We start from the raw sequence: 27,305 nt of genomic DNA, 5'->3' as shown, positions 1-27,305 counted from the left end.
GAATTCAGACAGTAGGCAACAAATCATACAGTGTATATATATGTTCATATATACATATACATATATATGTATATATATACATATATATATATATTGAAGAGCCTGGCAAGCTACCGAGACTATCCCACCAGCACAGACAGAGCCTGGCAAGCTACCTATGATGTATTCAATATGAGAAAAGAGTAACGATAGGTCTCATTCCCCTGAGCCTGAAAGAGCCTTCTATCGTTGAGAAAGATGAGTAAGCAGAGGCTGCTAAAAATCTCAGAGCTGGGAGGAATAGAGATGTTACTGGTGCCCACTCGAGTGAATCGACAAACAATGGGATGACAGTGATACAGTGATACTTGTAATATTTTTACCCATTTATTTTTATACATCCATATTTCTTTTTACAAAGTGGGTTGCATTATATGCAGAGCAGTACACAGATCAATGAGAACAATGTCACCAACGATGAAAAGACTGGTTAATCAGAGTTCCAGGGAGAAATAAATGATCATAACCAATCAGCCCCCAGGCACTCACTTGTGCATAAATAGAATGATAATCAATATTTGTATGAAAGCAAGGATATTGTAGAATGTTAGTCCCATGGGAACAGCTCTGTAGGAAGATCTTTCATCTTCTCCTGGTATATTTCATCAAAGGTTTCTGCTTGTGCCACTGTGAGGTGATTTTTCCAGTCCCCAGAAACACCTGAGAAACATAAAAGAGAGACTCTGATTAGATGATTTCAGCTCTGCTGACACCAAGTCGTCTTATCTTGGCTTGGGTAAAAAACTTACCTCTGTAAAGTACTGATGCAGAAAGGAAAACGAAGAGCAAACAATTTTATGCTGTGCTAGGTTTCTTCACTTTACTGAGTGTAACTGGCAAGGCATGTGAGAAAGCCATCTGAGTTCTATTTTTGTTAGTTTTTGGACTTCAACAGGCTGTGTCACAGTTTGTTCTTTGCTCAGGAATCACTCCTGGCTCTGCTCAGAGTAACATTGGTGTTGCTGTATCAATCCTAGGTCGGCTGCATGCTATGCAAGTGAATTCTATCTTGTGTTTTCTCCCAAGTCCCTTATTTTCTTCAGACTAATCTCAGCTTGGAGATCACATAAGGATTTCTATGCCAGAATACCAGGGGTTGGAGGGATATCTCTCCCTGTGACAGGAGTTGCTCCTTTCCCTAACTACCTGGACACACTTTTGTCCACTATCTGCTTATATGAAAACAAGTCGTAGCAGTCTAGGGCTGCATCTTACAACCTCATTGTGGTAGTGACCCCTAAAGACTTTATCTCTAAATCCAGTTCTGAAGTCCTTAACAGGGAGGGGGGAGTCACTGATCCTTCAAAGACTAAAATTAGCCTGGAACACGCCTCCTTAAACTCACTACAAAATCATTGTCCTTCTCAAATCAGAACAACGTATCTCCACAGCTGCCAAAAGGTCTTTACCCTCTACTGTATCAGCTTTCCACAAATTGCTTGTGAATCAAGTTATCTGTTTCCCTGTGCAGCAGCATTAACTGTGGAACACAGGTCTCATTTCCAAAGGAAAGAATCACAATCAAGCCACAGGTTGCAGAAAAACAGTAGTTGACTGAGTCCCTGAGCAGGGACCAGACCGATAGTACAGGATACAGGGGTTAGTTCTTTGCCTTGCACATGGCCTTACCAGTTTCTAATTCTGGCTTCCCACAGGGTCCCCCCAGAACCACAAGGAGTAATTCCTAAGTGCAGAGCAGGAGTAAATACTGAGCATCAATGGCATGGCTCATGCCACCCGCCATGCCCCACCCAAAGAGTTATACATCAAATTCTCCTAGATTTTAAGCATCAAGGAAAGCCTCATTATCCTGATACCCCAACCTCTACGACGCCATTTTGTGTCACCTGACCCCACAGACCTGGGTGACTTCCTGGCCTGGCTGAGAATGAAAATCATTTCCTTTCTTCTTCTAGTCATACATCCTTGAAGCTGGAATTCTCCAAGTCTATGGCTGAGAAACTCTTCATCTTGAGCCCAAGGGTGGTGAATTTATTGAATTTTATTACACCGGGTCTAACAGGAACTTGTAGCAAGACAGCATTTTTGTAGAGTGAAAAACCTGACCTCTCTTCCCAAGAGATGAACATTCTACTTTTAGACATTTCCTAGTTCAGGGCAGTGACAAAAACATGCCCAATTTGAATGTCTATCCCAGATCATTGAGCCTGGTCTGTTTGATGATGGTGAGGAACTCGCTAGGACCCCTTTGTAAGCTGAATATCTGCATGGCAATTTCTGAGAAGTGAGACAGATCTACTGACCTCACAGAACTCAGATTGTCCCAAAGCTGGAATCACATATGCCAGTGCCTGTAGCTCATGTCATGACTATGGGAGATTTTCACCCAGCTCGTGGAGGTCAATGAATGATGGACAAGGACCATGCATGAACTCAAACTCTTCTTGTTGTCCTGCCATACACACAGCATTTTACTTTACCTTTTCTCATCATGGCTGATGTCTTTAGATCAATAGCAACACCATCCACAAGAGAATAATTGGACATCTTATTTTCTTTCATAGCCTTAAAGGAAGAATTCTCGAGGACTGAATCCAGGGCTTCTGGTTCTAATTCCATGCCCAGAAATCGGCAGATCTTCTGCACACTGCTTCTTGTGTCCTTGAAGAAGACCAGATAAGAGCAACAATTTGAAAGATTCCAGAGAGGAGATGAGAGGGAAGAAGCCCCAAAGGGAGAAGTTGAAGGGGAGGAGAGAGCACTTGGAAATTCAAGCTCCCAGTAGCTGGATAGGCTGGAAAGAGTCAGAGGGAGTAGAGGGAGTGTGAAGAAGGCTGGTCCACCTTATTCTCTGAGTCATAGGTGACCCTTGCTGCTAAGCAGGGTGCAGAAGTGAACATGCTGAAAAGACTTTACACACCTGCGGTCAGATTCACTCACACAGATCGAGGGAGAAGCTGACAAGGTGAAAGGGAAGGACTTCAGCTCTAGTGGCACCATCAAGGCTATTCAGAAACACCCCAACTGAGGAGCCTGCAGGTGCACTGTGTCATCCCATAACCAGTGTCAGTTATTGGATTGGGTGCACATAGCACAGTGGGAGATGATGAGAAAAAGAATGTATCTCTGGAAGGACTTTTCTCTAACTCATGAACCTTAGTTCCTCCCAGTAATAAGAAGCTTTTCACTTTCTTTTTTCCATGAGTCTTGATTATGTTTCACAAGAAAACTTCTGACTTGAGAAATGACTGTAAGGAAAGTTGTTGGTGGATGGAAACTTGTTCAGAGGATGAACAGGAGTGGGTGTCAGAAGGAAACATTCTTGGTAGGGAGGTATTTTGGGAAATAAGAGATAACTGCAGAGGCATCGGATCAGCTCAAGTTACTTCTACAGCCCATCATTTCCTCCTGTATGAGAAGCATCCCCAGTGGTTACCACATTGGAGGACCCAGTGCCTATGTGACTCTCATGCATCACCTGTTTCTGGGTAGGGCTCCCACTCTTTCAAATTTTTTAAAGCGATCAAAGAACCATGGGCCAGAGTAAGGAGTCTGGAGAGTACTCTTCCAAAGTGGGGCGCTATGGCATGAGCTGTCCTCTCCCTGGGGACATCATGTCTACAGAGATGTTGGTTTGAGACACAGAGGAGGAACAGGTACTAAGGTGCAGAAAATTGGGAGATTCCGACATCAGGAACCAGAGTTACCCTTTTCAGCTCTTCATAACTCAGCAGCAGGAAGTTCTCCCGATCTCTCATGGGCATCCAGCCATGGATATGGTCGAACCATGAACCATAGGGCACTGCAAAGTGGGGATGCAGACAATGAAGTGGGTCCCACACCACGGTGGTTAGGATCCTCTGAATGTCGAAACTCAGGCAACATTGCTTGCACCTCTCCATACGAGGGCATTTACTATGGTTCACTAATTGAAGGGGAGGAAGTGGGAACACATGCTCCAACATCCTGGAGTTCTCCTTCCCAAGTCAGTTTTGCAAGAGCTTTTTGAGGCTCTTCGAAGTTCCTGCCCAACCACGGATGAAGAGACGCAGTAGTGCATCTTGAATATATTGTCTCTTTTATGTTTTTGACAGTTGCTTTGATAATTATTTTCTCTTAGCTAATGATCTGTCTATGTCTCACTGTCTCTCCATCTCTATCTCTCAATCTCTTTCTGCCTGTCTGTCTCCCTATTCTGTTCTGAGATCTCTGTCTTATATTCAACTACTGTACCCTGGGGAATTGTCTAATGTGTCTATGATAGTGGTGGGCTTTTAGCTCTGTTCATTTAGGACTTTCTCAGACATGTTTCCTTGGGGAATGACATGTCATGTGATTTTGTGATTTTGTAATCCCTCTCGGATTACATAGAATGGTTGTACTTTCTTTGTTGAAATGTCAAGGGGTGCTCAGGGATTACTCTGGATCTGTGTGCAAGGCTTGGGGAGCCATGTAGGACTTCAGATCACATCAGAGTTGGCTGCATGCAAGGCCAGTTGCTTCCTTGTTGTGGTGTCTCTCCTCCAGCCCTGACTGCATTGGGTTCCGCAGAGGTAGAGCATGTGTGAGCTCTTCTGCCTGATGAATGCTGCTGAGAATCACTGTGCCTGGGCATTCTCCTCACTCTTTATCCTTTGAGAAAAAGCCTAAACAAAGTCTCGTATTTCAAGTGAAATATAAACAGAATGTCTCACTCTTTCAGAGACAAAAACATTTTCAGAGAACTAGTATGACACGTTGTTGGAAAGTCCATTGTTCTCCTTCCACAGCATATTGAGACTCAAAAGTCACTCTGAGAAGTTTGTTGAGTGCAATCCATATTTATAAACTCATTTTGAGAACATTGAAAAATGAGCTAATCATTCATTAAAGGATGAATCTGCCAAAACCTTGGTGCCAATTGATCCCTTTAGACAATTTGACCCAACTATGATTTCCTTTCGCAAATTAAGTGTTTCTGAGCACAGAGATATTTTAGTATTAATTAGTACCAGTAATTACATATCAGAGTTGTGCATCTGACAATATAATATCGATTGAGATAAAACTCAGGCTGGCTTCATTACAGTGAGACTAAAAATGTCTGCCTTGGGCAGAATAACATAAAACACAAATCTTCTATATTTTATTCAAAATGGGCTGTCAAAATGAAAGAAGAATTCTGATTTGCTAAGATATGAAACAAAGATCAGGAAGAGAACATGAATGTTTGTCATACTTGCATTCAATTTTAGTTTCCAATACAGCCTAAAGTACATCATTGATAAGAAAATGAATAAGCAGCTCATATTCACTCTAGAAATATTGGATCCTATTTCAGCTACCTCAGACAGATAGCAGGATGGCAAAACTAGGAGCACGGATGTGGCTCAGTGACAGAGCACAGAACTGACATTCCTAGAACCTCCAAAACAAGCAGGTAGAAAAGTAGTGAGGATAAAGATAATTTGGCCAACAGGAGTTTAAAGTTAGACTAATAATATGAGGGCAGGTAGGTGTGAAAATCACTGATCAGTAAAATCAATTCTAATGTTCTGTTTGTAAATGCAGAGGACAGTGAGTTTCTATGTCAAAATAATGAATTGTGTTAGAAGAAATGAAGAAATCAATCCCAATCAAGAATATCCAGAGAATGACAGGTGGTCAAAGACCTGTGCAGTTAAGACAAAAAGACATTGATGGCAGGATGTAAAGAAAACAAAAATCAATGAAAAGACACCTGTGTTCTTGGATCTCTGGGAGAATGGCTGTGTTGGGTGTGTGCAGAGTGCAGTGGAACTAGAGAATCAGTGCATTTCTCTTCAAAATTCCATGACATTTCTGCAGACATAGAAATGTATTTCTACAGTATGCAAAGTAGAAAAGGCTCTAAGTAACCAGATTTCTCAAAAACAAGAGAACCAAAACTGGAGTCTTCACACACCCTTATTTCTAGTCTGATCACCAAGTTATGGCATCAATATGGTATCGTTCGGCCTTGAACAGGCATCTCATCCTGTGGGCTCAAGAGAATGCAGACATAATCCAGTGATCAGTCTTTAGTGAACACACATCAGATTCATAGCCAAGATGCAGTAAGAGTACAATAATGACTCAGATGATTGTTCAATCAGTGTTGCTGTGAAAAGTGGTTGAAAAATTATGAACCCGCTGTCTGGCACCACTCACAATCTTTGAGTCAAAATGGGTCCAAAGTTTGAGTTTGGGTTGACATATGGGGTGCTTGGGGCTTAGTTCTGTTTCTATATTCAGGATTCACTCCTGGCAAGGTGAGGAAACAATATGGTGTGCCAGGAAGCAAACAAAAGTTCATTATGCATAATGCAAGCGACTTGCCACTGTGTGGTTTCTCTACCACCAAATGGGTTAAATACTGAATGCAAGACTTCTAACCATGAAACTCCTCCATTGGGACATGACATTATGAAATCTTGGCAAAGTGACACTCCAAGATGTCATGGGAAGCCGTTCCTCTAGGTAACGCAGTCTCACAAAAGCAAGAGGAACTAAGCTGTAGACTTCACAAACCCTTATTCCTAGTCTGATCACAAAGTTAAGGCATCAATATTTTATAGTTTTGGACTCAAACAGACATCTCATCTGTTGGACTCAGAGAATGCATACACCACCCAGCCATCAACCTTAGGTGTTCACACATCAGATTCATAGACAAGAGCAGTAAGAGTACAATAAGGGCTCAGATGTTTGTTCAATCAGTCTTACTACAAAAAGCGCGTTTCAGGATGAAAAAAATATGAAGCCAATGTCTGTCTTTAAACACTCACAATCTTTGAGTCAAAATGGGTCCTAAATTTGAGTTTTGATTGACATCTCAGGGGCTCATGGCTTAGTCATATTTCTGTGCTCAGGATTCACTCTCAGAAAGCTCAGGGACCTATATGGGGTTCCAGGAATAATACAAAGGTTCATCATGTGTGAAGCAATTGCCTCACTGCTCTGTGGTTTCTCTAGCACCAAAATGGGTCAGATATTGAATGTAAGACTCCAAACCATGAAAATTGCTCCATATGGGACAGGAGATTATAGGAGCTTGGCAAAGATACACCCCAAGATGTCATTGGAAGTCAGCATTCTTTCATCCAGGTATTGGATGAAAAGCTGACTCCAGGCTCTACCCCCAAAGGAACAAAGGAAGGGAGGAGTAATACTTTAGTGTATCCACTGGTTCCCGAGGCACCAGGTTTGTGAAGTTGCACTCCAGCAGAGAATTGGGACCTAGAAAAATAGGGCTCCATACTGACAAAGCAGCTGCTAATTTTTGGGAAGACATTGAGTTACCATCTGGGTGTAACATGAGATCTCATAAAGAACCCTGACATCCTCCACACAACTACTATATTTTACAATCACTCACCATTTCCTTCGAGGAACCAATCAAAATATTGTTCCATTGATTCTGCTTCTTGAACATATTTTAAGCCTTTCCAGAAGAAATGGCCAGACACAATAACATCTCTGGGATTTCTAATGACATAAATCACCTTCAATAGAAGAAAGGGGTAAAAATCAACTATTGGAATTATGTTCTATCTTTCCTATGAAAATTGATTTATATTGGGAAACATCAGTGTAGAACATGACCGTGTTTTCATGTGCTGCAGAGGACATCCTTGTGGTCTCCCCTCAGATCGAGCTTCCATGAGTCACTAAACAATCCCTCCTTTTATCTGAACCAACCCCCACTGAGTTGATAATCCATATTCTTTTTTAAAGAAATTTATTAAATCATTATGAGATATTTACAAGTTTTCATGTTTGGGTTAAAATCACAAAATGATCAAACACCCATCTCTCTAGCAGCGCACATTCCCTACCACTAAAATTCCCGGTATATTCCCCTCCTTCACACCTTCTCCCTGCCTCCATGGCAGACAATATTCCCCATATTCTCTCTCTACTTTTGGGCATTATGTCTTGCAACACAGACACTGAGAGGTTATCATGTTTGGTCCATTATCTGCTTTCAGCACACATCTCCCATCCTGACTGATTCCTCCAGCCATCATTTTCTTAATGATCCCTTCTCTATTCTATCTGCCTTCTTCCCTCTGCTCATGAAGCAGTGTTCCAACTATGGGGCAGTTATCCTGGCCTTTGTATCTACTGTCCTTGGGAGTCATCCTCATGTTATGTTATTCTATACTCCACAAATGTGTGCATTCCTTCTATGTCTGTCCCTCTATTTCTGACTCATTTCACTTAGCATGATACTCTCCATGTCTACTCATTTATAAGCAAGTTTCATTACTTCTTCTCCCCTAACAACTGCATAATATTCCATTGAAATTTTAAAAATATTTTTATTAGTGAATCACCATGAGTTACAGTTACAAACTTATGAACTTTCACGTTTTCATTTTGTTTATATCCCTCCTCCATTGTGTCCAGTCCCTTCCACCAATGTTCACAGTATCCCTCACACTGTCCCAATCCATCCCCCCACCTCTGTGGCAGAGCATTCCCTTTTGTTCTCCCTCTCCTTTCCAGTGTTGTGGTTTGAAATAGAGGCACTCCGTGGCCATCGTGTTTGGTGTCTGTTCTATTTTCTGCAAGCTACTCCCATCCCCTGCGGGTCCTCACACCACACTTTACCTTGTGTTCCCTTCTCTATGTGAGCTGCCCATCCTCTAGCATGTGGGGCCAGCTTCCAAGCCATGGAGCCAACCTCCTGGTACTTATCTCTAATATTCTTGGGTATTAGTCTCCTATTCTGTTATTTTATACTCCACATATGAGTGCAATCTTTTTATGTCTGTCTCTCTCTTTCTGACTCATTTCACTTAGCATGATACTTTCCATTTTGATCCACTTATATGCAAAGGTCATGACATAATATTTTATAACAGCAGCATAGTATTCCATTGTGTAGATGTACCAAAATTTCTTTAACCAGTCATCTGTTTTCGGGCTCTCGGGTTTTTTTCAGATTCTGGCTATTGTAAACAGTGTTGCAATGAACATTCGAGTGCAGATGTCATTTCGACTGTACTTTTTTGCCTCTCCGGAAATATTCCCAGTTGTGGTATTGCTGGGTCAAATGGAAGCTCAATTTCTAATTTTTTAAAAATTTTATTTATTTTTTAATTAGTGAGTCACAGTGAGGGTACAATTATAGATTCACACATTTTCGTGCTTGTTTTTCCCTCATGCAATGTTTAAGAGCCCATCCAACCACCAGTGTCCATTCTCCACCACCCATGAACCCAGTATCTCTCCCCCTGAGTCCCACCCCCTCCACACCACCCTGCCTCTGTAGTGGGGCTTTCCAATTTGATAACTCTCTTTCCTTTTGGGTGTTGTGGTTCCAAATAAGGGTATTGAGTGGTCATCCTGTTCAGTCTCTAGTCTACTTTCAGCACGCATCTCCCTTCCCATGCAGGATCTCCAATCACATATTACTTGGTGTTCCCCTATCTATCTGGATGACTTTCCCCCAGCATGTGAGGCCAGCTTCCAGGTATACAGCCAACCTCCTGGTATTATATACTATTATTCTTGGGTATTAGTCTCCTACTCTGTTGTTCTATATTCTAAAGATGAGTGCAATCTTTCTATGTCTGTCCCTCTCTTTCTGGCTCATTTCACTTAGCATGATACTTTCCATGTTGATCCACTTATATGCAAAGTTCATGACTTCATCCTTTCTAACTGCTGCATAGTATTCCATTGTATAGATGTACCAAAGTTTCTTTAACCAGTCATCTGTTCTTGGGCAGTCGGATTTTTTTCCAGATTCTGGCTATTGTAAACAGTGCTGTGATGAACATATAAGTGCAGATGTCATTTCGACTATACTTTTTTGTTTCTCCAGGATATATTCCCAGAAGTGGTATTGCTGGATCAAATGGAAGCTCAATTTCTAATTTTTTGAGAATTGTCCATATTGTTTTCCAAAGGGGATGGACCAGTCAGCATTCCCACCAGCAGTGGAGAAGGGTCCCCTTATCTCCACATCCTTTCCAGCAGCGGTTGCTTTTGTTCTTTTGGATGTGTGCCATTCTCTGTGGTGTGAGGTGGTATCTCATGGTTGTTTTGATTTGCATCTACCTGATGATTAGTGATGCAAAGCATTTTTTCATGTGACTTTTGGCCATTCGTATCTCTTCCCTTGGAAATGTTTCTGTTCATTTCTTCAGCCCATTTTCTGATGGGGTTGGATGTTTTCTTCTTGAAGAGTTCAACCAGTGCTTTATATACCCTTGATATCAACCCTTTATCGGATGGGTATTGGGTGAATATCCTTTCCCATTCTGTAGATTGCCTTTGAATTCTGGTCACTGTGTCTTTTGCTGTGCAGAAGCTTTTTAGTTTAATATAGTCCCGTTTGTTTATCTCTGCTTCAACTTGATTACTTAGTTCTGTGGCATCTTTGAAGATACCTTTAGCTTCAATATCGTGAAGGGTTTTGCCGACCTTGTCTTCGATGTACCTTATGGATTGTGATCTGATGTTGAGGTCTTTAATCCATTTTGATCTGATTTTTTTGCATGGTGTCAGGTCAAGGTCTAAGTCCATTCTTTTGCATGTGGTTGTCCAGTTATGCAAGCACCATTTGTTGAAGAGACTTTCCTTGCTCCACTTCACATTTCTTGCCCCCTTATCAAAGACTAGATGATCATACATTTGGGATTGTGTTTAGGGATATTACTATCTATTCCATTGGTCTGCGGCTCTGCCTTTGTTCCAGTACCATGCTGTTTTAATTCTTACTGCTTTGTAGTAAAGTTTGAGGTTGGGGAGGGTGATGTCTCCCATCGTCTTTTTCCCAAGAATTGTTTTGGCTATCCGTGGACGTTTGTTGTTCCATACGAATTTTAGGATTACTTGATCCATCTTTGAAGAATGTCATGGGTATCCTTATAGGGATCGCGTTGAATCTGTATAATGCTTTGGGGAGTATTGCCATTTTGACAATATTGATTCGCCCTATCCATGAGCAGGGTATATGTTTCCATTTTCTCATATCCTCTTTTATTTCATGGAGTAGCGTTTTATAGTTTTCTTTGTAGAGGTCTTTTACTTCCTTGGTTAAGCTGATTCTGAGGCACTTGATTTTCTGGGGCACAATTGTGAATGGGATTGCTTTTTTCATGTCCCCTTTCTCTGTCTCATTGTTTGTATATAGGAAGGCCATGGATTTTTGAGTATTGATTTTGTAGCCTGCAACTTTACTGTATAAGTCTATCGTTTCTAAGAGTTTCTTAGTAGAGGCTTTAGGCTTCTCTAGATATAGTATCATATCTTCTGCAAATAGTGAGAGTTTGATTTCTTCCTTTCCTATCTGAATGCCCTTAATCTCTTTTTCTTGTCTAACAGCTATTGCAAGTACTTCCAGTACGATATTGAAGAAATGTGGTGAGTGTGGGCATCCTTGTCTTGTGACAGATCTTAGAGGAAAGGCCCTTAGTTTTTTTCCGCATTGAGGATAATGCTTGCTAAAGGCTTGTGGTAGATGGCTTCAACTATCTTGAGGAAAGTTCCTCCAAAACCCATTTTGGTGAGGGTTTTCATCATGAACTGATGTTGGATCTTGTCAAATGCTTTCTCTGCATCTATTGATAGATCATATGGTTTTAATCTTTACTTTTGTTGATATGATGGATTATGTTGATTGATTTCCGAATGTTAAACCATCCTTTGCATCCCCGGGATGAATCCCACTTGGTCATGGTGTATGATCTTTTTGATGAGTTGTTGCATTCTATTTGCTAGTATTTTGTTGAGGATCTTTGCATCAGTGTTTATCAGAGATATTGGTCTATAGTTTTCTTTGTTAGTGTTTTCTTTGTTTGCTTTTGGTATTAGGGAGATATGTGCCTCATAGAAACTGTTCGAAGCGTTCCTGTATTTTCAATTTCCTGGAAAAGCTTCTTGAGGAGAACTGGCAACAAGTCTTTAAATGTTTGGAAGAATTCGCTAGTGAATCTGTCTGGACCTGGCCTTTTGTTTTTGGGGAGACTTTTGATTACAGTTTCAATTTCCTTGATATTTATGGGCCTATTCAGGTATTTTAAGTCTTCTTGGTTCAGTTTTGCGAGATTGTAGGAATCGAGGAATTCGTCCATTTCTTTTAGGTTCTCTTGTTTTGTGGCATACAGACTTTCAAAGTAGTCTCTGATGATCTTTTGAATCTCCTTGTGTTCTGTTGTGATGTCCCCTTTTTCATTTCTGATTCGGTTTACTAGGGTTTTCTCTCTCTCTTTCTTTGTGAATCTTGCTAGCGGTTTATCAATCTTATTTATTTTCTCGAAGAACCAGCTCTTTGTTTCATTGATCTTTTGGATTGTTTTCCGGTTTCCATATCATTAATTTCTGCTCTGAGTTTAATTATTTCTTTCCTTTGATCGGGTTTGAGTTCCTTTTGCTTGTCCTTTTCTAAGGTCTTGAGCTGCAAAGTCAAGCTATCTACATTGTCCCTTTCTTCCTTTCTGAGGAAAGCTTGCAGAGCTATAAATTTTCTCCTTAACACAGCTTTAGCTGCGTCCCATAGGTTCTGGTAGCGTGTGTCTTCATTCTCATTTGTTTCAAGGTATTTTTTGATTTATTTCTTGATTTCCTTCGTGACCCACTCATTGTTCAATAGTGAGTGGTTTAATTTCCAAGTGTTTGATTAAGTTCTCCGCGTCTATGTTTGATTAACTTCCATATTCAGCGCATCATGGTCTGAAAAGATAGTTGATACAATTTCTATCTCCCGATTCTATTAAGGTATAATTTGTGACCCAGAACGTGGTCTATTTTGGAAAATGTTCCGTGTGCCCTAAAAAAGAATGTGTATTCTTTCTTTTTGGGGTGTATAGCCCTGTATAGGCCTATTAGCCCTGTTTCCTCCATTTCTTCCTTCAGAGCCATCGTTTTCTTGCTGAGTGATATTCTTGTCGATCTATCCAGAGGTGATAAGGCAGTGTTGAAGTCTCCTACTACTATCGTGGTGCTAGTTATGTCCTCTTTAAATTCTGTTAGGAGATCTTTTAAGTATTTAGCTGGTTGTTCTTTAGGTGTGTATACGTTTAATAGTGTGATTTCTTCCTGTTGTACATATCCCTTGATGAATAGAAAATGACCTCCGCTGTCCCCTTTGATCCTTTTCAGTCTGAAATCTATGTTGTCAGATACTAGTATGGCCACCCCCGCTTTTTAAAAAATTTATTTATTTATTTTTAATTAGTGAATCACCGTGAGGGCACATTTACAGATTTATACACTTTTGTGCTTATGCTTCCCTCATACAAAGTTCGGGAACCCATCCCTTCACCAGTGCCCATTCTCCACCACCAGTAAACCCAGCATCCCTTTCACCCTCCCCAATCCCATCTCCCCCCACCCCACCCTGCCACTGTGGGAGGGCATTCCTTTCTGTTCTCTCTCTCTAATTAGCTGTTGTGGTTTTCAATAAAAGTGTTGAGTGGCCACTGTGCTCAGTCTCTAGCCCTCATTCAGCCCGCAACTCCCTTCCCCCACATGGCCTTCGACTACATTATAGTTGGTGATCCATTCTCTGACTTTCCCTTTCCCCAGAATGTGAGGCCAGCCTCCAAGCATGGAGTCAACCTCTTGGTACTTATTTCTACAATTCTTGGGTGTTAGTCTCCCACTCTGTTATTCTATATACCATAGATGAGTGCAGTCTTTCTATGTCTGTCTCTCTCTTTCTGACTCATTTCACTCAGCATGAAACTTTTCATGCCGATCCATTTAAATACAAAATTCATGACTCCTTTTCTTCTGACAGCTGCATAGTATTCCATTGTATAGATGTACCAAAGTTTCCTCAACCAGTCATCCGTTCTAGGGCATTCGGGTGTTTTCCAGATTCTGGCTATTATAAAGAGTGCTGCGATGAACATATATGTGCAGATGTTGTTTCGATTATACTTTTTTGCCTCTCTAGGATATATTCCCAGCAGTGGTATTGCTGGGTCAAATGGGAGCTCAATATCCAATTTTTTGAGAATCGTCCATATTGTTTTCCAGAAGGGCTGAACCAGTCGGCATTCCCACCAGCAGTGTAGAAGGGTCCCTTTCTCCCCACATCCTCTCCAACAGCGGTTGCTTTTGTTCTTTTGGATGTGTGCTAGTCTCTGTGGTGTGAGGTGGTATCTCGTGGTTGTTTTGATCTGCATCTCTCTAATGATTTGTGATGTAGAGCACTTTTTTCATGTGCCTTTTGGCCATTCGTATTTCTTCCTTGGTAAAGTATCTGTTCATTTCTTCGCCACATGTTTTGATGGGGTTGGATGTTTTCTTCTTGTAGAGTTCAACCAGTGCTTTATATACCATTGATATCAACCCCTTATCTGATGGGTATTGTGTAAATATCCTTTCCCTTTCTGTGGAAAGTCTTTGTATTCTGATCACTGTATCTTTTGCGGTGCAGAAGCTTTTTAGTTTAATGTAGTCCCATTTGTTGATCTCTGTTTTTACTAGATTGCTTAGTTCTGTGTCACCTTTGAAGATACCTTTATCTTCAATATCGTGGAGGATTTTGCCAACCTTGTCTTCAATGTACCTTATGGTTTGTGGTCTAATGTTGGGGTCTTTAATCCATTTTGATCTGACTTTTGTGCATGGTGATAGGTCAAGGTCTAAGCCCATTTTTTTGCATGTGGTTGTCCAGTTGTGCCAGCACCATTTGTTAAAGAGACTTTCCTTTCTCCACTTCACATCTCTTGCTCCCTTATCGAAGATTAGATGGTAATACATTTGGGTTTGTGTATAGGGATATTTCACCCTGTTCCATTGGTCTACGGCTCTGCCTTTGTTCCAGTACCATGCTGTTTTAATTCTTACTGCTTTGTAGTAAAGTTTGAGGTTGGGGAGGGTGATGCCTCCCATCGTCTTTTTCCCAAGAATTGTTTTAGCTATCCTTGGACGTTTGTTGTTCCATATGAATTTTAGGATTTCTTGATCCGTTTCTTTGAAGAATGCCATGGGTATCCTTATAGGGATCGCGTTTAATCTGTATAATGCTTTGGGGAGTATTGCCATTTTGACAATATTGATTCTCCCTATCCATGAGCACGGTATATGTTTCCATTTTTTCATGTCCTCTTTTATTTCATGGAGTAGCGTTTTATAGTTTTCTTTGTAGAGGTCTTTTGCATCCTTGGTTAGGCTGATTCCAAGGTACTTGATTTTCTGGTGCACGATTGTGAATGGGATTGCTTTTTTCGTGTCCCTTTCCTCTGCCTCATTGTTTGTATATAGGAAAGCCATGGATTTTGGGGTATTGATTTTGTAGCCTGCAACTTTACTGTATAAGTCTATTGTTTCTAGGTGTTTCTTAGTAGAGGCTTTGGGCTCCTCTAGATATAGTATCATATTGTCTGCAAATAGTGAGAGTTTGATTTCTTCCTTTCCTATCTGGATGCCTTTAATCTCTTTTTCTTGTCTAATAGCTATCGCAAGTACTTCCAGTACTATATTGAAGAGGAGTGGTGAGAGTGGGCATCCTTGTCTTGTGCCTGATCTTAGAGGAAAGGCCCTTATTTTTTCTCCATTGTGGATAATGCTTGCCGTAGGCTTGTGGTAGATGGCTTCGACTATCTTGAGGAAAGTTCCTCCAAAACCTATTTTGGTGAGAGTTTTCATCATGAACGGATGTTGAATCTTGTCAAATGCTTTCTCTGCATCTATTGATATGATCATATGGTTTTTATCTTTACTTTTGTTGATATGATGGATTATGTTGATTGATTTCCGGATGTTAAACCATCCCTGCATCCCCAGGATGAATCCCACTTGGTCATGGTGTATGATCTTCTTGATGAGTTGTTGGATCCTATTTGCTAGTATTTTGTTGAGGATCTTCGCATCGGTGTTCATCAGGGATATTGGTCTATAATTTTCTTTCTTAGTGGTGTTTTTGTTTGCTTTTGGTATTAGGGCGATGTGTGCTTCATAGAAACTGTTTGGGAGAGTTCCTGTTTTTTCAATTTCCTGGAAAAGCTTGAGGAAAATTGGCAACAGGTCTTCTTGGAATGTTTGAAAGAATTCGCCAGTGAATCCATCTGGGCCTGGGCTTTTGTTTTTGGGAGATTTTTTATTACGGTTTCAATTTCCTTAACATTAATGGGTCTATTCAAGTATTCCAAGTCTTCTTTTTTCAGACTTGGGAGATTGTAGGAGTCAAGGAATTCATCCATTTCTTTTAGGTTCTCTTGTTTTGTGGTGTATAGACCTTCAAAGTAGTCTCTAATGATCTTTTGAATCTCACTGGTTTCTGTTATGATGTCCCCCTTTTCATTTCTGATTCGATTTATTAGGGTTCTCGCTCTCTCTTTCTTTGTGAGTCTTGCTAGCGGTTCATCAATTTTATTTATTTTCTCGAAGAACCAGCTCTTTGTTTCATTGATCTTTCGGATTGTCTTTTTGGTTTCGATGTCATTAATTTCGGCTCTAATTTTTATTATTTCTTTCCTTCGATCTGGTTTGGGTTCCTTTTTCTGGTCCTTTTCTAAGGTCTTGAGCTGTGAAGTCAAGTTCTCTATGTGGGCCCTTTCTTCCTTCCTGAGGAATGCTTGGAGAGCTATAAATTTTCCCCTTAACACGGCTTTAGCTGTGTCCCATAGGTTTTGATAACTCGTGTCCTCATTTTCATTTGTTTCTAAGTATTTCTTGATTTCTTCTTTGATTTCCTTTCTGGCCCACTCATTGTTCAGCATTGAGTTATTTAGTTTCCAGGTGTTTGATTTGGTTCTCCGTGTCGGTGTGTGGTTGGCTTCTATCTTCAGCGCTTCGTGGTCTGAAAAGATGGTTGATACAATTTCTATTTTTCTGATTCTATTGAGGTATGTTCTGAGGCCCAGTACATGGTCTATTTTGGAAAATGTTCCGTGTGCACTGGAAAAGAATGTGTATTCTTTCTTTTTGGGGTGTAAAGCCCTGTATAGGTCTATTAGGCCTCTCTCTTCCATTTCTTCTTTCAGAGTCAGTGTTTCCTTGCTGAGTTTTGTTCTTGTTGATCTATCCAGAGGTGATGGGGGATATTGAAGTCTCCAACTACTATTTTGCTCTTAGTGATGTCCTCTTTGAGGTCTGTAAGGAGTTGTTTTAAGTATTTAGCCGGTCGTTCATTGGGTGCGTTTATGTTTAAGAGTGTGATTTCCTCCTGTTGTACATATCCCTTGATGAATAGAAAGTGGCCTTCGCTGTCCTTTCTAATCTTTTTCAACCTGAAATCTATATTGTCGGATACTAGGATGGCCACTCCAGCTTTTTTAAGGGAGTTGTTTGCTTGCAGGATTGTTTTCCATCCTTTGACTTTGAGTCTGTGTTTACTCTGTTTGTTCAGGTGTGTTTCTTGTAATCAGCAGAATGTTGGGTTTAATTTCCGGATCCATTTTGCCACTCTGTGTCTCTTGATAGGTGCATTTAGGCCATTGACATTGAGAGAGATTATTGTGATGGGGTTTTGTGTCATCTTTCTGTGGGATTAGTTGTTCTTATGGGGTTCCTACTTAGCTTACAGTAGCCCCTTTAGACCTTCTTTTAAGTTTGGTTTTGAGTCTATGAAGTTCCTGAGCTGTTGTTTATCCCAGAAATAGTGTATGGTTCCTTCGAGTTTGAGTGAGAGTTTAGCCGGATAAAGTATTCTTGGTGAGGCATTCATTTCGTTGAGTTTTTTCACTATGTCCCACCATTGTCTTCGGGCTCGGAGAGTTTCCTCTGACAGGTCTGCTGTAAATCTGAGGGGTGCTCCTTTGTATGTGATTTCCCTCTTTGACCTTGCTGCTTGTAGAATTGTGTCTCTATCTACAGAATCCGCCATTCTGACTATGATATGCCCTGGAGTCTTTTTATTTTGGTCTTTTTTGCTGGCACTCTTCGGACTTCTTGTATCTGGATGCCTGCCTTCTCCAGCTCTGGGAATTTCTTAGTAATGATGTCTTTGACTATGTTTTTTTTCCTTGGGGTTACTTCCCTGTGGTTCTGGTACTCCAATGATTCTTATGTTGTTCCTCTTGAAGTCATCCCCCAGGGCTCTGATTCGCTCTATAGCCATTTTGAGATCTTTGGCCATTATTTGTTGTTGTCTGTAAGCTTTCTGCAGCTCATCCTCAAGCTCGCTGATTCTGTCTTCGGCTGCAGTCATTCTACTGTTGAGGGCATCTACTGTGACTTTTAATTCATCTACCGTTTCCTTTATTTGTGTGACTTCCGTTCGTAGGTTTGAAATTTCTGCTCTCATTTCTTCCTGCATTTTTTTGGTAGATCGTTCCAGTGATTCATTCATCTCCTCCCTTAATTTATTGGACGTCTGTTCCATGGTTGCTTGGAGTAGGTCGACTCTCCTCCAGATTACCTCTCTGAATTGTTTATCTGAGAGGTCGAAGATGTTGGGAGCCTCTTTTGAGGTTTCTAGTATCTTTTCTTCTCCCTCTCTTCCTGGAGGGGATTTTTGCTGCTTCTTCTTATTGTTATGGAAGTATAGGATTGGAACTTTGTAGGTGTTTATTCCTACTACCTCTTGCTGAGAGAAGGAGGGGCTCTGTTTGTGCTATTCCTGATGGCAACTTTATTCCTATTCTAGAGTTCTTCCTTACACTCAGCTTTTTCTTCCTGATTGATGTGGGGGCTTTAATGAAGACTTAAGGCTAAGTTCTCTTTACAAAGGCTTTGCTAATCTTCTCTTATTCACTGATAATTTTTCTAAACTTAGAGCTAATAGGCTAGTTCGCATAAGTGATTGAGATGTGTTAAAGCAATTTTCAAAGCAAGAAGACTATACCTAATGTGCTAAGGTAGGAAATAATAACTGCAGCCGCGTTAGCTGCCGCCGCTCTGGCAGGAGGCCACGCCCCCTTTAGGCCACGCCCCCTTTTAGGCCATGCCCCTAAGATACAGGCCACACCCCCGTTTCTTCCTTGCAGGGGCTCCTGGGACGTGGGACACCCGGGTTGGAGGGAGCCAGCCGGACTGGAAAGCTGGGGCGGTGGGACGCGGGAAGTGGCGGCGGCAAGAGTCCGATGTCCCTGCGGCCGCGTGGGAACCGGGGGTGCACCCAGGAGGCGTGGCTGGGAGTCGCCTGATTACCTGGGAAATGGCTGGGTTGGAGGGAGCCAGACGGAAGGGAAAGCTGGGGCGGTGGGACGCGGGAAGTGGTGCGGCAAGGGTCCGATGTCCCGGCGGCCACGTGAGAACCGGCACCCCCGCTTTTTTGAGGGAGCTGTTTGCTTCCAGGATTGTTTTCCATCCTTTGACTTTGAGTCTGTGTTTGTTCTGACTATTCAGATGTGTTTCTTATAGGCAGCAGAGAGTTGGGTTTAGTTTCCGAATCCATTTTGCCACTCTGTGCCTCTTGATTGGTGAATTTAGACCGTTAACATTAAGAGAAATTATTATCATGGGATTTTGTGCCATTTTTCTATAGGGTTTGTTGTTCTTGTAGGTTTTTTCCTTGTCTTATAGTAGCCCTTTGAGTCCTTCTTTTAAATTTGGTCTTGAGTCTATGAAGTTCCTGACCTGTTGCTTCTCTGTGAAATAGTGTATGATTCCTTCAAGTTTAACTGAGAGTTTAGCCGGATAAAGTATTCTTGGTGAGACGTTCATTTTGTTGAGTTTTTTCACTATGTCCCACCATTGTCTTCGGGCTCATAGGGTTTCCTCTGACAGGTCTGCTCTAAATCTGAGAGGTGCTCCTTTGTATGTGATTTCCTTCTTTGACCTCGCTGCTTGCAGAACTGTGCCTCTATCCACAGCATCCATCGTTCTGACTATGATATGCCTTGGAGTCTTTTTATTCAGTCTCTATTTGCTGGTACTCTTTGGACTCCTTGGATCTGGATGCCTGCCTTCTCCAGCTCTGGGAATTTCTTAGCAATGATGTCTTTGACTATGTTTTTTCATTGGGGTTAATTCCCTGTGCTTCTGGTACTCCAGTGATTCTTATGTTGTTCCTCTTGAAGTCATCCCCAAGGACTCTGATTCTCTCTATAGCCATTTTGAGGTCTTTTGCTGTTATTTGTTGTTGTCTGTAAGCTTTCTGCAACTCAACCTCAAGCTCACTGATTCTGTCCTCGGCTGTAGCCCCTCTATTATTGAGGCCTCCTACTGAGTTTTTTATTTCATCTACCGATTCTTTTAATTGTGTGACTTCTGTTCATAGTTTTGAAATTTCTGCTCTCATTTCCTCCTTGATTATCTTTTTTTTTTTTGCTTTTTGGGTCACACCTGGCAATGCACAGGGTCACTCCTGGCTCATGCACTCAGGAATCACCCCTGGCGGTGCTCAGGGGACCATATGGGATGCTGGGATTCGAACCCGGGTCGGCCGCGTGCAAGGCAAGCGCCCTACCCGCTGTGCTATTGCTCCAGCCCCCTCCTGGATTATCTTGGTGGACCGTTCCAATGCTGCATCCATATCCTCCCTTAATTTATTGGATGTTCGTTCCATAGTTGCTTTGAGTTCCTGAACCATCTTCCCGATTTCTTCTCTGAATTCTTAATCTGAGAGGAGGTTGTATTTCTGGGAAGTCGCTGCTGAGGTTACTGAGATACTTTCTTCGATCTCTCCTGGTGGTGGGGATTTTCGCTGTTTCTTCATGTTGTTATGGGCTTTACTATCAGGCGCTCTCCTTAGCTTGGGAGGGGCCTCAACTGAAGATGTGGGTCTATGATCCTTTTACAAAGGACTTTTATGTGCACCTTGAATTTGTTCACTGACAGTTTTTGTGAAGTTAGGATAGGCTAGGTTAGTTGACTATTAACATATAGTGATTAAGATGACCAAGGTATTCTTCAGAGGAATAGATTCTATCGATTGTGGACAAGGCATGGGATGGGGAAAAGAACTGCGGCCGCTGCTCTGGAAAGAGGCTACGCCCACTTTGAGGCCATGCCCCCTAAGGTGAGGCCATGCCCGTAACCTGGAGAATAGGGAGGGGTCAGGGCTGGTCGGCGGGTGGCTGAAAGGTGCCAGGCATGGCTGGGGTCTCAATTTCTAATTTTTTGAGAAGTGACCAAACTGTTTTCCAAAAGGGCTGAACCAGCCGGCATTCCCATCAGCAGGATTACCCATATTCTTAATAGTAATTTTTATCTACCTAAAATCTTATTTTCATCGGTCTACCTAACGTCTTATTTCATTGATTAGGATCGCTCAGAGGGGGCTCTTTGGGCCAAACATATTGCTCAGGGCATATGCCTGGCTCTCCTTTCAAGGATCAATTTTGCTTGGGCTTAGGGGAACATATTGGGCACTGGGGATTGAAGCTGAGATGCACACGCATAAAGCAAACACCCTTCCTTCTGCACTACTGCTACTGCCCTCTGCTCATTTTTTAAACAAATGAATAAATTCATCATAAATTACTTGTCTTGTTTGATTTGCTTCACAGAGCTTAATACTGTCAGTCTTCATACACGTCAAAACAAAACATTTGCTACCTTTGAGTTTGGTCGTTTTACAATCTACATGTTCACCTATGTTCTTCCATAATCCAAGAAAACAACAGACAATACAAAATAACTAGGTATGTGGAGGGGGGGGTAGTGTGGAGAAGATGGTGGCAGCGTGTCTACAAGAGGCCAGAGCTGGCTGAGCGCCGACAGCTCTCAACTCCCTGAACAGCGGGCGGTTGCTTTCACAAAATTTCTGACCGAAGGAAGGTAAGTGTCCTTTAGATATTCTCCCTCAGTGAGTGCCTGTGGAACCAGCCTGGGGCCCGGCGTGGAGCTCTGGCCAGGAATGTTACCCCTGATGAAGGCTGCGGTGCCACTGTAGGTGCCCACGCTGGTGGAGACAGCGCGGTCATGTGTGCTATGTCACCTGGCCACTGCAGCCACAGCATTTCTATGTAAATAAACAGTGATCTTCAGGTACAACCTGGCACCAACGTGGTGCTCTAGACCTTTTGTAGAGGGGTGCCCCGAGTTCCCGCCATGGGTGGCAGGCTCGTGGACCCTAGCTACCCACTGCCACCATGGTATCCCCGCTGTCCCCCCCCCCCCCCCACACACACAAGATCAGCTCTCTCAGCAGTGGCTGACGGTATCATATCTTGGAGAAAATCTTTCCGAGCTCCAACTGCCTGGAGATTGGACTCAGGACAGGGACAAGTGTGGCCTGGGAAGGTTCTGTTGGACTGCTTGTGGCCGCCTTCCAGAGAGTGCCAAACCCACACAGCTTCTGGCCAAGGTTACTACTGCCACCACTCCTGGGGCACAGAGGGTGCAGTAGTAATTGGGTTGCAATTGCGGCAACCTGGACCTGCTGGGCAAGAGCATCAGCAGCCGAGCGGTGCCCTTGGGCTTCTGACACCCCAAAATTCGGCATTATGCCTCAGAGAGAATCCCAACTAAGGACATAGTTTTCTGAGATATTTCGCTGAAAAAATTTAGGTTTGGGGTAGACATGCCCACCAAGCTCCTCTGGTGTACCATACAAGCTCATATACAAGCTTGCTTGGTTATAAATAAGTCTCAAACAAGATTTATTCAAAACCTCTGTAACATTTTTCAGACACTCACATGACTGAATCATAGTGTACTTGGAAGGGGAGTGAGTTAGCCCAGTGCATTCCCAAACAGAGCCTCCGGCAGACACTTGCTCCCACAATCCAAAATCATCACCATCCCCTGGGCCAAACCCCAACATCTATGGACGGACCTCACCAAGATATTAATCTGCTGGAACTTTGGGTATGCAGGTTTTATGACTGAAATCTCCAGGCTCTTTTTGAGTTCAGAGGGGCTAACTCCCCAACATTGCTCTAATTCCAGAGTCCCTGGCAGTTATGTTGAACCCCAAACTGTCACACATTTAAAAGTCCACTCCATTTGTGCCTTTCCATATAAATACTGAGCTTCTTGAACAAACACATTTCCTCTCAGTACCCATATAGCAAACCAAAATGTTCTAAAGGAGAAAGAGAGAGAGATTGAGATATATGGAGAGATTGAGATATAGAGAGAGACAGAGAGAAAGAGAAGAGATAGAAAACATTCCTGCTATAGAAGCAAACTTAGGTGTGGATGGGAGGAAACTGGGCAAATTGGCGGTGGAAAATGTACATTGGTGAAGGGATGGATGTTGGAACATTGTATAACTGAAACCCGCTAAAGGAAAAAGGATAAAATAATTAGATCATCCCAACAAGGGTTTCAAAGATACTTGGTCCTGGATCTCCATGTTACCGAATGCCAACACTGGTACTCAGAGTACCCCCTGAATTGAGTTTGGGTGTCAGAGGAGCTTTGGACAAACAGAAATCAGAAACATCAGGACCCAAAACACCCTTTACTTTCCCATTGTTCATTTCTTGAGGAAATGAGGGGATTGTGAGTCCAGGAAACACAGAGAAGGCCCAGAGAGGAGCAGGCAGAGCTGCACCTGTCTATCCACATAGATTCACTTTATTCACTTTGCTCTACTGTTCATCTCAAACTAATTACTGTCTACAGACACAGAGCATATTATTCTTTATGATCCCTATGTGTCACCTGTCATTCCCATGAGAGTTGTGTTAGTCTGTTGACTTAACAGACATTGACAATTAGTAGAAACAAAGGGAGCAGAAAACTCAGGAGGGGTGCCAACCACTCACAATGGCTTCAGGCATTCCTATGTGAATATTTTCAACAGTCTCCTATAGAGAGTTCTTTGGGCTTCAACCTGACCTAATTCAAGTTGCAACTTAAACTGAGTGGGATGACATAAGCAAAGAACAGAACTCTTTATTTCCATTTTAACTTGGCTACCAAATACCCTGTAGATGACTGACGTAATGCACTCAGAATTGCAGTGTAACATCATCTAACACAGAACCACAGACTCTCCAGTCCTATGAAAGAGACTGCATCTCCACCACATTCTCTGTTAACCCCTGGGAATACCGAGATTTAAAAGCATTGATCACACATACGAGGATGATCATGCACTCACCTTCACTTTGGCACTGAAGAATGACTTGGGCAGGAATTGGATTGGAAGGTGGGAAGACATAAAGCGTGGGCCTTTCTTATCTTTCAATACCTTATACCCCTCGTCTGATTCTATCCATGGAGAACGGTCCCAGATAGGCACAGATTGAATCCACTTGGGATCTCCTTTGGAACGAATCAGGGAAAGAATCTCCATCATCCAGTTTGTTCCTAAATCAAGGACAGAAAATGAAGGTCAGGCATTTTCTTTGACTTTTAAAAAATGTATCACACTAATTTTTTGGGACCAAAAAGACAGCATTTTCAATCATAGACTGAAGTTCTATAAAAAAAAATTGAGATCTGAAAACAACTACATTCCCGCAAACAGATAAGTGGATAAAAAAGATGAGAATTATACAGACAGAGAGGAAGCCTAGTCATCTGGGAGAAGGGATAAAGTCCAATTCTTCTCATCTAATGTGAAAGTAATTTTGAAATTAAATACCAGGTGACAGAGACACAGCAGTGATTCCTGAAAGATAATAGCTCACTGGAGATCTCTCCAGACCCCGTACAGAGGCAATTCCATAGTCACCTCAGATGGAGCGGGTGTGTCCTCTCTGCCTGCTCCAGATGAAACCCTGGTGGCCATGAGCTTCCAGAAGAAAAACCCAGGTATGTGGGTTCAGGGACTAAGACTCCAGGCCACATGGTAGCACTGGAGATGGGCCCTCCCTTCTTGTCTCCCCGCCCACTGGGGGTCCTGGCTGTCATGCCCATGATCTTCCTCTCCTTGCCAACTCAGCGCATCAACAGCCTTGATCCAGAAACTCACAAATGAATCTTAAAATAGATTAGCTCCCTACAGATGTGTCTCTGGATCCCAACCATTTACAATTTTAAAATTCCAAAAGTATGTGGCAGCTTTTGCAGCCTCGCGACCTCTCATGACACTTATAATAAGCAGTAGAAAATAAATTATCTAGCATCTGCCCATGGTAGTCATGCTTGAATGGTGGTCGAAAAATTCAAAACAATGGTGGTAGAAAGGTATAATGGTTTTGGGACTGGTGTTGAAACATTAAATATACTCAACTAATGTGAACAATCTTATGAAAATAAAAATTTTAAAAATAATAAATAAATAAAAACACCAGGCGATAAAGCTGAGAGAGAATAAATCAAAAACCAAAAAGGAAATAAAATAGAGGGACTCCGGGAAAGTACCCCTTAGTCTGCGTTCACAGTTTTGAAGTTACTGAGGGGCCAGTGGGTCAGCAGTGGTGATGGGGTGTTGGCAGTTTGGTTTAGGTTTGAAAGGTGCAGTGTATCCCTAAACAGAAATATTTATGCTCTTGAAACTCTCTGGTAACTCAGCAACCAAAGACAAGCAAATGTCGCAGCGCTGGGGACAAGCCTGGAGTACTTTGCTGCTGTGCTCATAGTTCTCTTTGTAAGAAAGTCTTGATTTACTTTATACCTTACTATAAATATTCAAGTAGGACATTCTATAAAATCCATATAAACCCTTCTTTTTACCTTCCTTTACTCTATAATCACCACCCGTCTTTTTCTTTTTCATGAACTCCAGAAAAGCAGGAACCCTGCCTAAATGCACCAGCACGATAGTTTGTCCTTGTGTGACAGGTCGTTGGACTCTATACAGTCAGCTGGCCTCAATACTCAGTTATGAGCACACAAAATCTTGTCACTGTTTCTGAACTTCACTCCTTCATAAAAGGTTGAAGAATATGCTCTGAGATGTTTGTGCTACATTTTAACTACATAGTGCCAAGGCACTTGATCTTGATTTTGACTCTGCCTCTGTCTCTGTGCCCAGTAGTCATTTTTGTGCACTTACCCTGTCCCTGATATCAGCCTCAGTCCTCATTTGTTTGCCTTCCCTTATATAAAGAGCATCTGGATATATACAGCATCCAAGCAACATAGCTTCAGGACCAACCCCAAAAGAGATGCTAGCTAGGATAAATCTCAAGTTACACACATCTTCAGGCTGAATACTATGTAGCTCCCTTAAGAAGGGGGACAGTCCAGGTCCCCGCTGTGCTGAAGCCCCAGCCTCTGCACTCAACTCCAGAGCTAGAGCCACGCAAACGACCCAACTTCACTGCTTCCCAACTCATCTCTGCAGAGATGCCAGGGTATGAAAATTCCAGGTACATAGGTTTTTGGCCTGAAAAGTCTGGGTTCTTCTTGGAGTGGAGCAAAGCAACCTCCCCCACCCTGCTGCACTGCTGTAAGTCACACAATCAACACTCACATCCCACAGTCACTTCCTTATAAACAAGGCCCAGCTTTACAATCTCTGGGAAGATGCAAGCCAAACCAAGCCGCTGAAACCAATCAGTCCAGTTCTATAGATCCTGGACTTCTTGGGTGTGCAATCACATAGGGGACTCAGCGACCCCTACAAATTCCACAATACTGACAGCCCATTAGAGCACACCAAGTTAAATGTGAAAGTAACATAGAAGTCAGTGTAGCTCAATTTTAAAAATCAGTAACAGATAAGCTGTTCTTTTTTTAAATTGTCTTTAATTCACACCACACAACTGAGAAGTGAAACTATACTTATAGGACACAACCTGATCATGGGACAATATGCAGTGTATAATGATGCCTCTACAGTCCCAGCTAATCAACAATAAAGCTCCCCTCTAGGTCTTTGATGACCTTCCTCTGCACTTTTGCATCTTGCCCTTAGTTAAAACACTTGAGGCGGTCTTAATATTCCATCCTATAGCTCCCAAGAGCCTGGATAGTCCTCACCCCTACCCTGTTAGGATGTCTCTGTTCCAGGCCCACGTCCAGTTTCCTGGATACTGGTGGTCTGTCCTATAGAAGTCTCTCTTCTTTCCCTAATGCCAAAGACATGCATCAATCTGTCTCTGAAACTGCTCCTGCTGTCTTACCTGATTTAGGGTAGGTCAGCAGCAAGACATCTTCATCCGTAAACGAAAAATTATGCCACTCTTCTGTCATGAAAGCAGGTGTGAAAACCACGGTCGGAAAAAGTACACCATTGACCCTTTTATTTTCACCAGACATTCTGGTTGCTTGACTTTGGAGGAATGTGATATCCACGGTTGGAGATTCCTTTGTTAAGTATATGACCCACATTATGTTAAAGTACAATCTTTCCCTAAGTTAAGTCCAAAGGTCCTGATATTATAAATCTGTGAGGTCACTTAGAAGACATTATGTGGAAATCTGAGTATAAATCTTGAGAAGAAATGGTAGGATATGGGTGCTTAAAATATTTTTAAAGAATGGTTTTAGAGGCAATGTAGAATAGTGGATTGACATTGAGAGTATCATGTTAAATTAACTGAATCAGAGAGAGAAAGGGGAGAACAGACATGGAATGACTGCATTCATTTGTGGAATATAAAGTAAAG

General features: G+C 42.1%; 1 protein-coding gene across 1 annotated transcript; it reads right to left on the bottom strand.

Moving 5' to 3' along the window:
* Positions 1-586: 586 nt before the first annotated feature.
* On the bottom strand, positions 587-26,955 carry LOC101552228 (sulfotransferase 2A1-like). The gene is made up of 6 exons (XM_004619707.2): positions 26,820-26,955; positions 23,906-24,114; positions 7,376-7,502; positions 3,708-3,802; positions 2,481-2,661; positions 587-699 (listed from the first exon to the last, which is right to left on the bottom strand). Exons 1-6 carry the CDS (start codon positions 26,953-26,955, stop codon positions 587-589), a joined length of 861 nt encoding a protein of 286 aa, XP_004619764.2.
* Positions 26,956-27,305: the final 350 nt, after the last annotated feature.

The sequence above is a fragment of the Sorex araneus genome, chromosome 8 (genome assembly GCF_027595985.1).
Source record: "Sorex araneus isolate mSorAra2 chromosome 8, mSorAra2.pri, whole genome shotgun sequence".
In the NCBI taxonomy this organism is placed as follows: domain Eukaryota; kingdom Metazoa; phylum Chordata; class Mammalia; order Eulipotyphla; family Soricidae; genus Sorex; species Sorex araneus.
Note: the sequence above shows the minus strand (reverse complement) of the source record. Positions and strands in the feature narration are given on the sequence as shown.

Coding starts and splice junctions, on each gene's coding strand:
- LOC101552228 (XM_004619707.2), bottom strand. CDS start 26,955: ATGTCTGGTGAAAATAAAAGGGTCAATGGTGTACTTTTTCCGACCGTG. Junction 7,503..23,905: donor TCTTCAGTGCCAAAGTGAAG/GTGAGTGCATGA, acceptor CTTCTATTGAAG/GTGATTTATGTCATTAGAAA. Junction 700..2,480: donor ATCAGCCATGATGAGAAAAG/GTAAAGTAAAAT, acceptor TATGTTTCTCAG/GTGTTTCTGGGGACTGGAAA.